The sequence below is a fragment of the Myotis daubentonii genome, chromosome 14 (assembly GCF_963259705.1).
Source record: "Myotis daubentonii chromosome 14, mMyoDau2.1, whole genome shotgun sequence".
Classification (NCBI taxonomy): Eukaryota; Metazoa; Chordata; class Mammalia; order Chiroptera; family Vespertilionidae; genus Myotis; species Myotis daubentonii.
Genome location: NC_081853.1, coordinates 42,362,805 through 42,375,821, shown reverse-complemented (window position 1 = coordinate 42,375,821; position 13,017 = coordinate 42,362,805). Strand labels below are relative to the sequence as shown.

Below are 13,017 nucleotides of genomic sequence, written 5' to 3'. Positions count from 1 at the left end.
GAAAGAGGCAAGTAAAGAGAGTGAACAAATATTTAAAAAATATTAATAGCTGGCGTATATGGAACTGCATTGATCCATACAGTAGCCACTAGCCACAGGTGGCTACTAAAGGCTAAGAAAATTAAAATTAAATAAAATGAAAGATTTAGTTCCTCAGATATATTAGCCGCGTTTCAAGTGCTCAGTCACCACAGGTGGCAACTACCATATTGGACAACACAGAATCATAGATCATTTCCACCACTGTAGAAAATTCGATTGGACGGTGCTGATATCTAGCATAGTAAGTAGTGGTTTGCTCGAACATGTCCGTGACTAAGCCATCGTTAACGGAGTACTGACCAGGTAGGTGCAAGTACTCTACTAGCCTGGGAAAAGCAGAAGTAAAGGACACACGATCTGAACTCAAAGACTTCCCAGGGTTAGTAAGGGAACCCAACCAATAAAACAAAGCAACACACACACACACACACACACACACACACACCCCACACACACTCCATCCCCATCATTTTCTCTCTTTTCTGCATTGCCCCCAAAGCAAAACATTCCATGGTCCTTTCCTGGTATTACTAGGGCATAAAAATTGTTTCAGGGAGTCTTCACTCAGCTGGCAGATGACAGAGGCAAACAGCAGAAGCTGATGACCCCTGGGTGAATCATTGCACGTGGAGGGTGGAGGTACCTTCCTGGGACTTAACCCAGCTCCACGATTGTGCGACGTCACGTCACTCACCTTCTCTGAGCCTCAGCTTCCTCTTTTGTAAAATGAGGATAATCATCCTTTCCTCACAGGATGGTTTGTGAAGATTAACTGATAACAATATATGTACAAATGTACAATCACTAGACTAGAATGTTGTTAAATATTTAACCAGACCCCCAACCCCCCCCCCCCCAAAAAAAACACCACACCAAAAACCCAAGCTAACACAAATCCCACAAAAGTCCTTCAATTTAGTCTCTACTGTCAGAAGATAGTAATTTCTTTGTTATGGGGCATCGATGCGATGCTGGTTATTATGGACTAAAGATGGCAGCACATTCCTCCTCCCTCCCCCATTGAGAGGTAGACTCATCGAATCTGGCCTGGCCCTGTGGCTGCTTAGCCACAGAATATGGTGAAAGGGACTCCATGCTCTGGTCCAGCCTTTCAGAGGACTGGGAGCTTCTGCCTCCTCCCTCTGGGCATGCTCCCTCTCAGAATGTGGGTGCCATGCGGAGAGAAGCAAGGCCTGGGCAGCTACTGCACAGCCCCAGCGGAGCTGTCTACCAACAACTGGGAGCAGCCTTCTGGGACTTCCCGCCCAGGTTAGCCCTGGATGATGCAGCCTCAGCTGACATCACGTGGAACAGAAGATCTGCCCAGCTGAGCCCAGTCCATCCACAGAATCATGAGACAATAAAGTGTTAGGCTGCTAAGCTTTGGGGAAGTGTGTTACTCAGCAAAATGCCACAAAAACAATCATAAAGACATACATGATTTTTTTAAACACCTAATCTAATCAGACCCAACCCCACAAGAACATTACTTAACAAACACGCCACAATCATTTATGGGAGAGTCTCCAAGAAGCACGTTTGCAAGGTATGCACTTGTTCTACTGCTCAGAATACATTTAAAACTCTGCTCTGTGAACTACATTTAGAAATTACCTGGGAGGCCTACACACAGGAAAATGTCACGCCTGCTCCTTGTGACAAAAATGTGTCACCCACTTGATCCCTCACCTTATGCGCCAGCTGTGGCTCTCAGTGGTTTTTAATTTTTATCAGAACGAAACTCAGGTCCAAAGTTCCGAGGAGATTCCAGGGTTTGTGTCAGAAGGGGGCTGGCTACATTACAAGGACTTGTGTGCCCAAGTGTGTCCCATCCATTGTGAGTCCAGAGAGAGCAGTGACAGCGTCAGATTCATCCTGGCGGCCCCCACAGAACATACCAGGGAGCCTGGAGCATGGCAGGCACCCAACAGCCCTTTGTTGAATGGAACGCTGGGAGATCTAATCCATCAGTGAGTAATAAAAACGTACTGCGCCCCTGACAGCATCCTTGGGCGATGTGTATTGTGACAACTTCGAAGGTGACAACGCTCACTTGTAAAAGTCAATCTATTTGTACTAAATCTGGGGGCTTAGCACTGAATCAGGACCGCAGTGCTATCCAAACTGTGACAAACGGGAATGACTGTCGCCTACGTTATGAGCCACAGAGAGAGGCACCATTTCACTGAGGAAAAGGGATACCAACTACAAAGAAGACTGTTCCCTATTCACCAAGGCACATAAGCCACAGGTGTCATGGAATCAGAGCAGAAGGTCTGCTCAGTGACGTCTGTGTGTTTTCAGGACAAGCATGGAAGCCTCATTTACATGCTCTCTAATCTTTCCACAAATCCTGCAAGGTAGACATTATTATCCCCATTTCATAGCTGTAGACCTCGATCCTGTGTCGAGTCGGGGTATTTCCATGATCTCAGACCATCAGGCAGTGAGGGGGCTACAGGTGGAGAGATGCGGAGGGAAGGGGTGGGGGGCTGTGATGTATGTGAGTGGGAGTGCAGGGGAGAAACAGTAAAACTCCCAGAGAGTGACAACTTTTCCCAGGGCAAGAGAATCATTGGCCCTTCTCTAGAGAGCTCTCGGTAGACAGGTGACAGGGTAGCCTCTGGAAGGGTATTTGCAACTTCTGCCCACGGGAAGCCCAGTGGGTTTCTGGAAACTCTCGCCCAATGAACAGAGAGATGCTTTTTCATCAGCATCTTCCAACTTCCTCGGTCGAGCCAAAGCTGGTCTTCCTATCCCGACTTCCTATTGTTTCCTCTGATAAGCAGGGCCCCAGTGAACAATTAAAGCTCTCAATAAATAATCTCCAAGCACATTCATTTGATTGACTGTTATTTGATACAGCAGTTAGTTTCAATGGGGCAGTTAATATTGATCACATAAAGTACTCCACACAAACATGAAAGTGTTCCAGAACTCCATGGATTATTACCCTTTATCTGCCAGTCATCTGGGTTACGTGTAATGGTCACGGAATTTAAAATCAATAATAACAATTAGTGTTCTGTACACCAAAAGGGATGAATCATGGGAAATGGGTTTTCATATAAAATCAAAGGGAAAGCGGGCCTGTGCTTGGAGAAGGGCTCTCTGCATTTCCAGGACGCATTTGGCAAAGTACTTTCAGGCAAGTCTCCAGCAAGAACAGCAAGAGAGAAAGAAAGGTACTTTGGAGGAGATGCGGCCATAAAAATGCATGTGAAAGAAACCCTTGATGGTCTTCATCCTAAAAGATGAAGCGTGAAAGATAAAAGTGATCAAAATCAGTGCGAACAAATGTAGTGAAATTAATGGGACTGGCAATTTACTTCCTCTGAGACTCGGTTCTAGCTTCCTTTCTCAGCTTCCAATTCATAGGCATTCGTGGTGATTTTTATTTTTTTTTTTTGGTAATAAAATGGCAACAACGGTATTTTAGCCCCTCAGCCCCACCACTGTAATGTCTGCATAATTAAAATGCAAAGCAACAGAGAAATGTTTCATCATTAAACTGTAACCAGCGCACTATGTGAAACCATCCATTCCAAAGACTTGTTTTTCATCAATTATTTGTTATTTATCTGATGTAAATATAAGGAGGACTAATTAAAATGTATGCCTTTTTATTCAGTTTCTTGTCATTAAAGCCAATGAAAGCATTCTGAGGCCCATAATGAAATAATTATGTTTGCCTTTAAGAATTCTCTTCAATAACACACGGCAGTACTGAGTTAAATTAAAACATCAGGAACTAAATTTCGCTTGCCTCCATTTCCATTTTAGTTAATTATACCCCCAAGCTTTCCAATAGACCAGACCCTAAAAAATCTTTTGAAGCCGAAATGACCTTCAGATCATCAGCCTTTTTTATAATTATGGACTTTGATGACCAGACAAAGGTACTGTAGCCCTGAAAGCCGCAATATTTGTGAGAAGAGGGATTTATTCTATGCGGTCTTCATTTGCTCTGCAAATTAGGGAAAAACTATAATAAATGTGATCACTATCTCTTCCCAGTTCATTGATGCACTCTTCTTACCTTTCACAGTATTTTGAATTCAGCTATGTGTTTGTTTGTTTGTTTCTGACTTGGAAAATGTTCAGTAAGTAATTGATAAAAACAACAACAAGCAACAACAAACATTTCACTAAATCTGAGTCAAATTAGGAGATGAACTACTACTCAATACTAAAGCTAAAAAAAGGGCAATCTCTTAAGAAAGGAGTCAACTGAGGAGAACCTATGAACTTGAAAAAAATAATAGGACGCTTAACATTTTGAATTTCTTCTCTAAACCTCCAATGGGATATACTTGCAAAAGTAAAAAAAGAAAAGAAAAGAAATCCGAGTTTGAGAGAAAAGGAAGAGGGAAAGAGAAGAGGGGAATCTGCTCTGTGGTTCCTGGGCTGGTGGCTGGTGCACTGGCTTGAACAATGCTGTCATATGATGCGGATGGGGGTGGGGACCTGGTACTTAGAAAAGTAAATAGAAGTCCCAGGGATTAACTCCCTGACAATGTGAGTTCCCTCCCATTCTGCTCTGTAGGGAGACTTGGCATGATTCATGGGGGATAATATTTGGTGACTGCTGGATAGACTGTGTCACCAGGCACCAGAGGGGAACTGTTGACAGTCAGCAAGCAAATACCTATGATATGACAACTGCCATTATAATCTTAAATCTGTTTGAATTAAAATCACTCCTGTCTGCCTCCCCCCCCCAAGTTCTTCTTTGTTCTGTTTGAAGCAATCTCCTTTTGGAAATGAGGTACCATGTCACCCACGATCACCCCTGTTAAAATGAGCTTTCTTCTCCCCATCAGAGCTGGTTCACTTCATGAGCCGCTGCAGGAGGCCTGGAGGCCTCTGGGACCCCCATGCCCTGACCAGAGGAAATGCTTGGCCAGGCTCAGTCGCATCCCTGACGTCAGTTCCTGTTATCCTCGCCTTATCATGCTGGGGACCATGGATCTTATCTTACTGAACGGCCCCCTTTCAGCTCCCCACCCTGCAAGGCCAGAGAAAAATCAAGTCAGCAGTTCCACTGCCTGTTTGAATTCCCATCCAAGAAGCTCTGAAAGCTCAGGATAAATAACATAATAACTGCAGACTCACCCTCTACTGCTTCCTAGGTACAGAGAGCTTTTCCAACTTAAAAAAAAATTCATTTGAAAGGATTTAGGGGGATGGGATGGGACAGGAATCATGCTTCTTGATGATGAAGTAAGGAAGCTGGTTAGGAAGAGGAGAATTCAGGGCAGCATATTGACTGATGAGGTTGTGTTATTAGACCTTACAGACGGGGCAGGTTATCTCATCTCCTATTTAACAAGAGGTACTTAGGCCAAGACACTTACAGACAGACTACTGATAAATCTGAAACCCGAGCTAACTCTGCTCTCCTCTCTCCATCACCCCCAATTCCAACTTTTTAAGACGAAGCTGGAGAAGAACTGATACAGATTCTTTCATAGTAATGCAATTTAATAATTCTACCCCCTCCCTGACTACACACACACACACACACACACACACACACGTGCTGGAGTCAGAACCACAATCACAATACTTAAATGCATTTTGCAAGGGATGTCTTCTATTCACACAAAAGGAATTGCCACAAAAGGAATTCACGTTCCCAAGAATGACCCAGAAGCACGAGGAGATCCTCAGTAATAATGGAAAAATTAAGCTGTGAACACTCTGGTTACATTGACCATAGAATCCAAACAAAGACTTTCTGTGCCACTCCTGGGTTCAAGGGGCAGCCTAGGAAATGTCCCAATATCGAAATAACTGGCGTATTTCAATGATTAATGTGGGAATTGTGGCCGTATATTTGAAGGTAGATTATTCTAGAGAATCAGAGATATATGATTGCCATAACTGCCCTGTAATTTGAAAGGCAAGATTCCACATTAATATCTCTTGGAAAGGTTTTTAGCCAAGATTTTTTCGGATTAACCTTCATCAAAACTCCCATTTCCGAAATGGCCTATTTAATTGATAGTTAACTGAATTTATATTAGAACATTTAAAGTATAAAAATGTCATTTAAGGATAAATTTATTGGCAGTTACACGTAACTCAAACTCTATAGAAGATTCTTTATAAGAGGTTCTAAAATGAACACTGCACGTATTGTTTTTAATAAGTCCTGTGCGACTTGAAAAAAGTTCTCTATTTTGCATCTTGGCTTTATATCTCCATCTGCCTCCCAGAGAGTTACTTTCCAAGTAAAAATTTCAAGCGTTTAAAAAATGTTTTTGCTTTTAAAGATGATAAATTCCTTGAGGGCAGAATTTATCATCTTTACCATATATTTCCCTTCTGAAATCCTTTATTGATGCTTGTGGAATATATAAAGGAGAAAAACGGTAATGTTTTCTTTTCAGCCAACTCAGGGGCTTACCATGTTGAAAGTAAATTATAAACATCTGATATCCAGAACTTTCTTTTACTTTTATGCTGTAAAGAAAAGTTCATGACAACAGTGACTGGTTATCTATGGACGAAGCCAGGCTTTCAGAAATGAGAAGAAAACTTCTGATTCAGGTCAGCTAACCTATCAGAAATTGCCATTCTGATCATTTATCTACTAAGGAAAAAAAAAAAAAAAAGAGGCCTATTCCAATGCAAAGGCTCTGCATTTGGGCTGGAAAATCAAATGCTAACTAGAGCTTCTAAATCAGTTCCATAGGCGAAGCTGAAGCAGACAGACGCCTACCGCTCCTACTGTTTTGTTTTACTTTTGGAATCTACGCTTTTCTGGTGATGAAATTTAAACTCACGCACTTTTTCTCCTAAGTTGCCCATCAATAGCTCCCTATCCAAAGCACCAAGGTATCTGGATACGGACAACACTTATTTTAGTAAATTTCTTTCTTTCCTCCAGGGAAGAAAAGTCTGTGAATCTGCCACTTGTTTTCAGCCGACCCTGTCCTGCACCCTCTAAGGTTTAAAGCAAAAATCCCTTTTCTTCTCTTCTTTCTGGTGGTATTAGTTACCACCGTCATATGGCTGAGAAGCAGAAAATTATGTCCTACTTTAGAAAAACAATTGAGCCTTTTCACCGAAATATTTATTCAAAACCCCAATCAATTCATACGGTGGCTGTCAGTCTTTATTTAGTCTCTCTTTCAGAGGGTATCTTTGATTTTGCCACTTTGACCCCAATTTATATCTCAGTAGGAGAGGATTTAGATACTGTTTAATTCTTAAAATCCAGGTCCCAGGTCTCTGGGAAGGGGACTTTTTTCGTTCCTTAATCACACATAACCACAGCTGTTTTTTAAAAAACAACCACCACAGATTATTCCTCTCATTAATGGGCAAAAGACTATTTCAAAAAGAATTTTCCCCCCCATTTTTCTTTTGATGTGTTGAGTAGGGAAAAGACAGGGAAAGGGGCCAAGAAATTGTCACACTCATTTCACTGAAAGCAACTATATTTAGACCACAAATATTAGGATTTATCCTATGCCCACTGAGCAATTAATGCTGAAAACATCTGGAGCAGCCTAAAACCCAAGATAATCCAAGAGGCATCTGAACAGAAACTTAAGAGACTCCATACCTTCCAGGGGCAGTCTTAAATCGTATTATTTATACCACATTCCCTTAGTAGCCCACTAATCCTGACTTCGCATTTTTATAACCAGCAATTTATAGGCCCGACTCCAACAGCAGCTGGTTGGCATATCATTTTTCTGTCTTGAAAATTAAAAATTAAGAAAACGAAAATAATATTCTAACACATTTCAAGAAAAGCTTCTGGTGTGTTTTGTATTAAAAGGTTTTACTCTAAGCACTACACACAACACACACACACACACACACACACACACACACACACACCATTAAAAAATCAGTAGGATCTCAAAACAGAGTTTTGGTTGGAATTTAGTACTATTTTTTTTCCATCTTGCCCACTGTTTCCTCTGCCTTAAGAGCACAAACAGATCTGCTTCTCGTCAAAACAGTCATTAAGTAAAATGGAAAAGGTTGCGGCTTTTATGTGTTACTTATACAAACGTAGCCCTAATATGCTTTTATTTCAAAAGCCCTAGCTAGCCAGTTATGCCACTCTGAACCATACACCCCTGGCAAACATTTGCTATGATTTTTATTTATGCTTAAAAACTGAATCACTTGAACACCTACACTGACCAGTCTGAAAGAGGTTTATGGGGGAGAAAGCAGCTTTGAACGGGGCACAAGCAGTATTTACATTTTATTCATTTAACCTAAAGTTAGGGTGTGGGATTCAAACCCTTGTGAAATTGACCACAGTACGCTCTAATTGCCCTGCTTACAAAAATAAGACACTGGAATTTCTGAAATCCCTTTGTCAAATGCCTTTATTTACTTTTCCTAATGCAAGTTTCTTTGATTAGCTGAACTTTGCTGTTATCAACACTTCTTGCTTATCGACTGGCCCTAGGCGAATGACACATTTACCACTCCTCTTCCTAGATAAGAAAAATCCCTTGTTTAACTTGTTCGAGAACAAACAAAGCTTTTTCCCCCTACTCCTACAACTTAATGGGCATGTTTGGAGGGTTAATTACAAAAGGGAGAATGTCTGCTTGTAAAAGCTCTATTAGGTCTAATAGCTTTATGCCAGGGTCTTCGGCATTTTTCCCCCCTTCTTAAAAAAATGTTTCATTAGAACTTTCTCCTGCAAGAAGTTTGAAAGACCTCCCCCCCCCCCCCAGATCCCTGAGACCCCAAGTGAGATTGTCCACCCTGTTTTAATTGCTGGAGAGGACAGATCTAAAAGATCTGCGAGAGGCTTGGAAAATTACTTTGTAACGCTAAGTTCCTCTGCCTTCTCTGGAAAGAAACTAGGAAGCAGGAAAGAACAGGCATTTGGGGAGCAGCTGAAGATGAAGTTGCTTTCTGAAAATGATATTGTTTTTGCCCTGGTTAAGGCTCTACGAAATATTCAGTCAGACAGCCAGACTGTTGGCATCAAATGGTTATTGATTTTTCAGCTCCAAACCTGTTGATTTCCTGGCCCAAGAAGCAAGCCTTTCTCCTTAAGAAAAGTTTCAGAGAGGGCAATTTAAATCTTGTCACTGTCCCCTCTCCTTTTTCTCCTGTCTCTTGAGATAAGCCACCATGTTATTAGGAAAACGCAATTTCTCCCAGTTACACTTTGACCTCTTTGAAAACAAAGATTTAAAATGTCATTTTCAGGCTAATGCTCCAATGAATTGTCAAATAAAGTACGAAAAACATTTTGATAGATAGCGCAGCCATTTATCTAAATCACTGTCAGGGCGAAGATGCATCCTGCAGGCTCCCACTACAGCCACCGAAGGTGGGATTTTCTGGGACTTCTGGTCATTTCTCAAGCAGCAGCCAGGCTACTGTTGACCAGATGCGTGCCTCGGCACGGTGTCAGCATCAGATAACCAAATAGTCAATATTTTTTTTTTTTTAAAAGCTGGGCTACCTTGCTTATATTTCCTTCCCTAGAACCGATGTCCAGGTTCCTGACTGAATTGCAAGATATGGAAAATAATGGATGGCTCAGCCCAAGGGGTGTTCATTGCCAGTAGTTTTCTAGCAAAACAGCAACTTCTTAGAGCAACAAAGTGACTCGGAAAGGTGGCAGCAGGGTCAATGCTAAGAAATATTGCTTTTCCTTCGCAAGGAAAACATTGGGGGCTGCAGCTTTAGCTGGTGGTTTATGAACTTCAGGAGCTGCAAGCCATCTTAAACAGGCTAAGTTCCTTGCAAGGAAGATGTCATATTTTAATTACTTTGGACTGTTGAAACACATGGGGGAAAGGTGGGGGGGGGGGAATATACACAACCCGTAGCTAATCCAAAGAACAGCAAAGTTAAATTCCCCTCTGCATACATCTTAGTAAAAACTGCACCATGTGTCAAATTGCCTTACTTGAAGAATGTTTCAAAGTCCTGTGGTCACCCTCTACTTTTTACCCTCCCCTCCATGCAGATTTAAAAAAAAACCCCAAAAACTGTTTTCAAGAGATTGTAAGGTTGGTAGGGAGAGGAGCGGGGGTCGGGAGGGGTTGTTTGGGAAGAAAACATCTTACAGGAAAATTTCAGCAGAGGGGATCAATATGCACACGCCAGCATATCACACCCTTTCAGCATTAAATCATTAAACCCTTTGTCTTGCTACCAGTGCAGTTTGTTTCCAATGTCTTTATTGCATGCAAGAGAGACAATTCATTCTTTTTTTTTTTTTCTTGGTAGAAGAAGGGAAAAAATAAACCTACATTGAGCAGTGTGCCGATGTTGCCATTCGGTTTGGGTCAATCCACTGAAGCATGCTTTGAGAGCTTTTTCCTGGAGCATGCAGGAAGACGGGCTCGCAGTGTAGAAATCCAGGATTTGCCCAGGACTCACTGACAGAACATCCATACAGTCAAACATGATCTCCCCTGCACCGAATGTCTGCAAAAGTGCTTATCCTCTAGGTGTGGAGGCAAATGGCATAGAAAAGTCCACCCAACTCCATCAAACTCTGCCCCTTTTTTGGCACGTAGGCTGTTGGTCTTTTTCCCAGCCCCGAATCATGAATTATGACAGACAAGCCAGCTAAAAGCCTGTAATTGATCCAAATGATCATTTACCATTTTCCAGGCTTGCTCGCCCAATCCAGCCGGGGCGGGGGTTCCCAGCAAGATCCCAAGTTCTCCTTCCAAGCCAATGCCTGCAAAAAGCCTTCCGAATGCGGTCCGGATCCTACCCCGACGGTGCCCAGGCAAGCCCTGCCCGGATCGCTCGCGTCCTCGGCATCCCAGTCCTCAAACAGCGCGCTTGGGGGAATTCTGGTCCCCCCTTTGGCGAAGAATAGACCCTCCTGCCTCTGAACAGCTCACTTCCTACTACTTCTGTCACACGGAATGAAAGATTGAATTGCCTAATATATGCGAGTGAACTTTCGGTGAACCCTTCCCGGGCTGCTAACCTTCAAATGACCCAACGAGTCTGACATCACCAACTCCCAGGATTCTCACAGAGCTCAGAAACTCCCAGCAGCCCTGCACACGCAGACAGCCAGAGACACAGGCAGCGAGCGAGTGCGCGAGCCGGCTCTTTCTCTCCCATTTCTCACCTTAAAAACAATGCAAGAAGTGCTTTTAAAACGAGCCGGGGAGGAGCCAGGACGCCGCTCCTGGCTCACGCTGAGCGCCCACTTCTCTCCCTTTTCCGCCTTTTTCTTTGCAGCCGCTTCGCTTGCAAGCGCCTGTTCCCCCTGTTCCCCTCTCGCCCCCCCCCCCCCGCCCACCCTGTCGCCCCCAGCCCACCCTGTAAATTCCTCTGAGCGCCTCTCTGTCTGTTAAATACCTTGTACCTTATGTATTTTTCCACTCCCGAAAAAGCACAGGCAAGCCCTAAACTGTAGAAAAGGGAACGGCTGCCCCTCGGGGAAGCCTGCAGATGAGAAACTTTCCATTTCATAATGTTTTTCTCCTTATCCCCTCTTGCAAGCCCTGGCATTGCATTTGCTCTGCAGTAAAAAGCTAGCTTTCCGGATTCAGTTACTTTTCAGCATAGGGAGTAGTCAAGAGTTGGTTACTCCTGTCCCAAACACCCCCCCCCCCACACACACACAGTGATATAGAGGATTTCAGGTCCTGACCTGAGCAAATATATAGTGCTCAAGAGCATGGATGTGGGAGTCAAACTGAACTAGATGCCCAAATCCAATCCAGTTATATCACTTATCAGCTGTGTGATCTGGGACTCAGTTTTCTCATCTATAAAATGGGAATATACTACTACCCACTTCAGTGGGTTGCTGTGGGGACCAAAAGAAATAGTGCTTGTATGACACTTAGGACATATCCTGGAACAAATATTAGCTGTGATTCTTCCTCTTATTTTTATTTTTTAAAAATTTATTTATTGATATTTTAGAGAGAGAAAGGAAAAACAATGATTTATTGTTCCACTTATGTATGCATTCATTGGTTGCTTATTGTATATGCCCTGACCGGGGATGGATCCCGCAACCTTGGTGTATCTGGACAACGCTCCAACCAACTGAGCTACCCAACCAGGGCCTCTCTTATTTTTCAACTAGGGAAATAAAAGCCCAGAGAATCTGAGACCTGCCTAAGGTAATACAGCTTAGAATCGCAACTAAAACCCAGTTCCCTGGAATCCCTGTCTAATGCAGAAATTACTGTGCTGTTCCCACAGCCTCACACCCTGATAGCATATCGGTGGCCTCTCATCACACAATCACCAACCCCCCCCCCAAAAAAAATTAAATTAAACACATATTTGAAAACTGGTTAAGTGTGAGGGTTTTGTATTTGCAAGGGCCAATATTCACCAATATGAGCCCCTGCCCCAATCTGGCTACTTATTGTCTTAAGAGAAAAAAAAATTATTTCTGTACCTCCTACACTGACCCCACCTAGAGGAGGGAGAAGCTTTTTAACCAAGTCGTAAAACATTGAGAAGGACAGGTGTAATATTTACAAATAAACTCCCCTGACAGAGAGTTTGACGGACAGCCAACCCACGCTGCAGCCATTTTGCATAACTTGTTTAAAGGGTGCAACTGTACTTCAAAGAAGGGAAACTCTGGGAGGAATGAAGACACCCCACCTCTTCCCCTGCCTCTCCAATATTTACTCATAATTCTCCCACCAAGCAGGGTGGGCAGGTGGACAGCCTGCTTGCCCCTTGCAGGGAGACGCTGCCCCAGTCTCCTTTCTGGTGGACAGTGCTGGAATGTGCATTGGCATCCAGGCTTTTACAAAGCCTGTCAGGGGGCACCCCGCCCCATACTGTCTAGCGGAGTTGCTCCGTGGCACTTGTGGTGTAACATGAAAAGTATGCATCGCACACACTTCCCAAGTCCAAGGTCCTTTGACGAAGGCACATTAAAACAATTTTCAGCCCCGCAAGCTCAGATCGTGCTATTGAAAAGTCCAGGGTGATAAGTCCGCGAGATTTTGCTGAATCTATGTATTTATT

General features: G+C 43.1%; 1 protein-coding gene across 3 annotated transcripts in view; it reads right to left on the bottom strand.

The window, feature by feature from the left end:
• Window positions 1-13,017, bottom strand: part of RARB (retinoic acid receptor beta) — a 646,552-nt gene that overhangs the window by 143,129 nt on the left and 490,406 nt on the right. Inside the window, exon 1 of one of the 3 annotated variants that reach the window (XM_059664098.1) lies at window positions 10,299-10,980. The exons of 1 other annotated variant lie outside the window; for it this stretch is intronic. In XM_059664098.1, coding sequence (XP_059520081.1) covers window positions 10,299-10,455 — 157 coding nt within the window. In that variant the 5' untranslated portion in view covers window positions 10,456-10,980. Of the gene's footprint in view, window positions 1-10,298; window positions 10,981-13,017 lie in introns of those variants that run through there. One more of the 3 variants, XM_059664099.1, reaches the window with a different exon arrangement.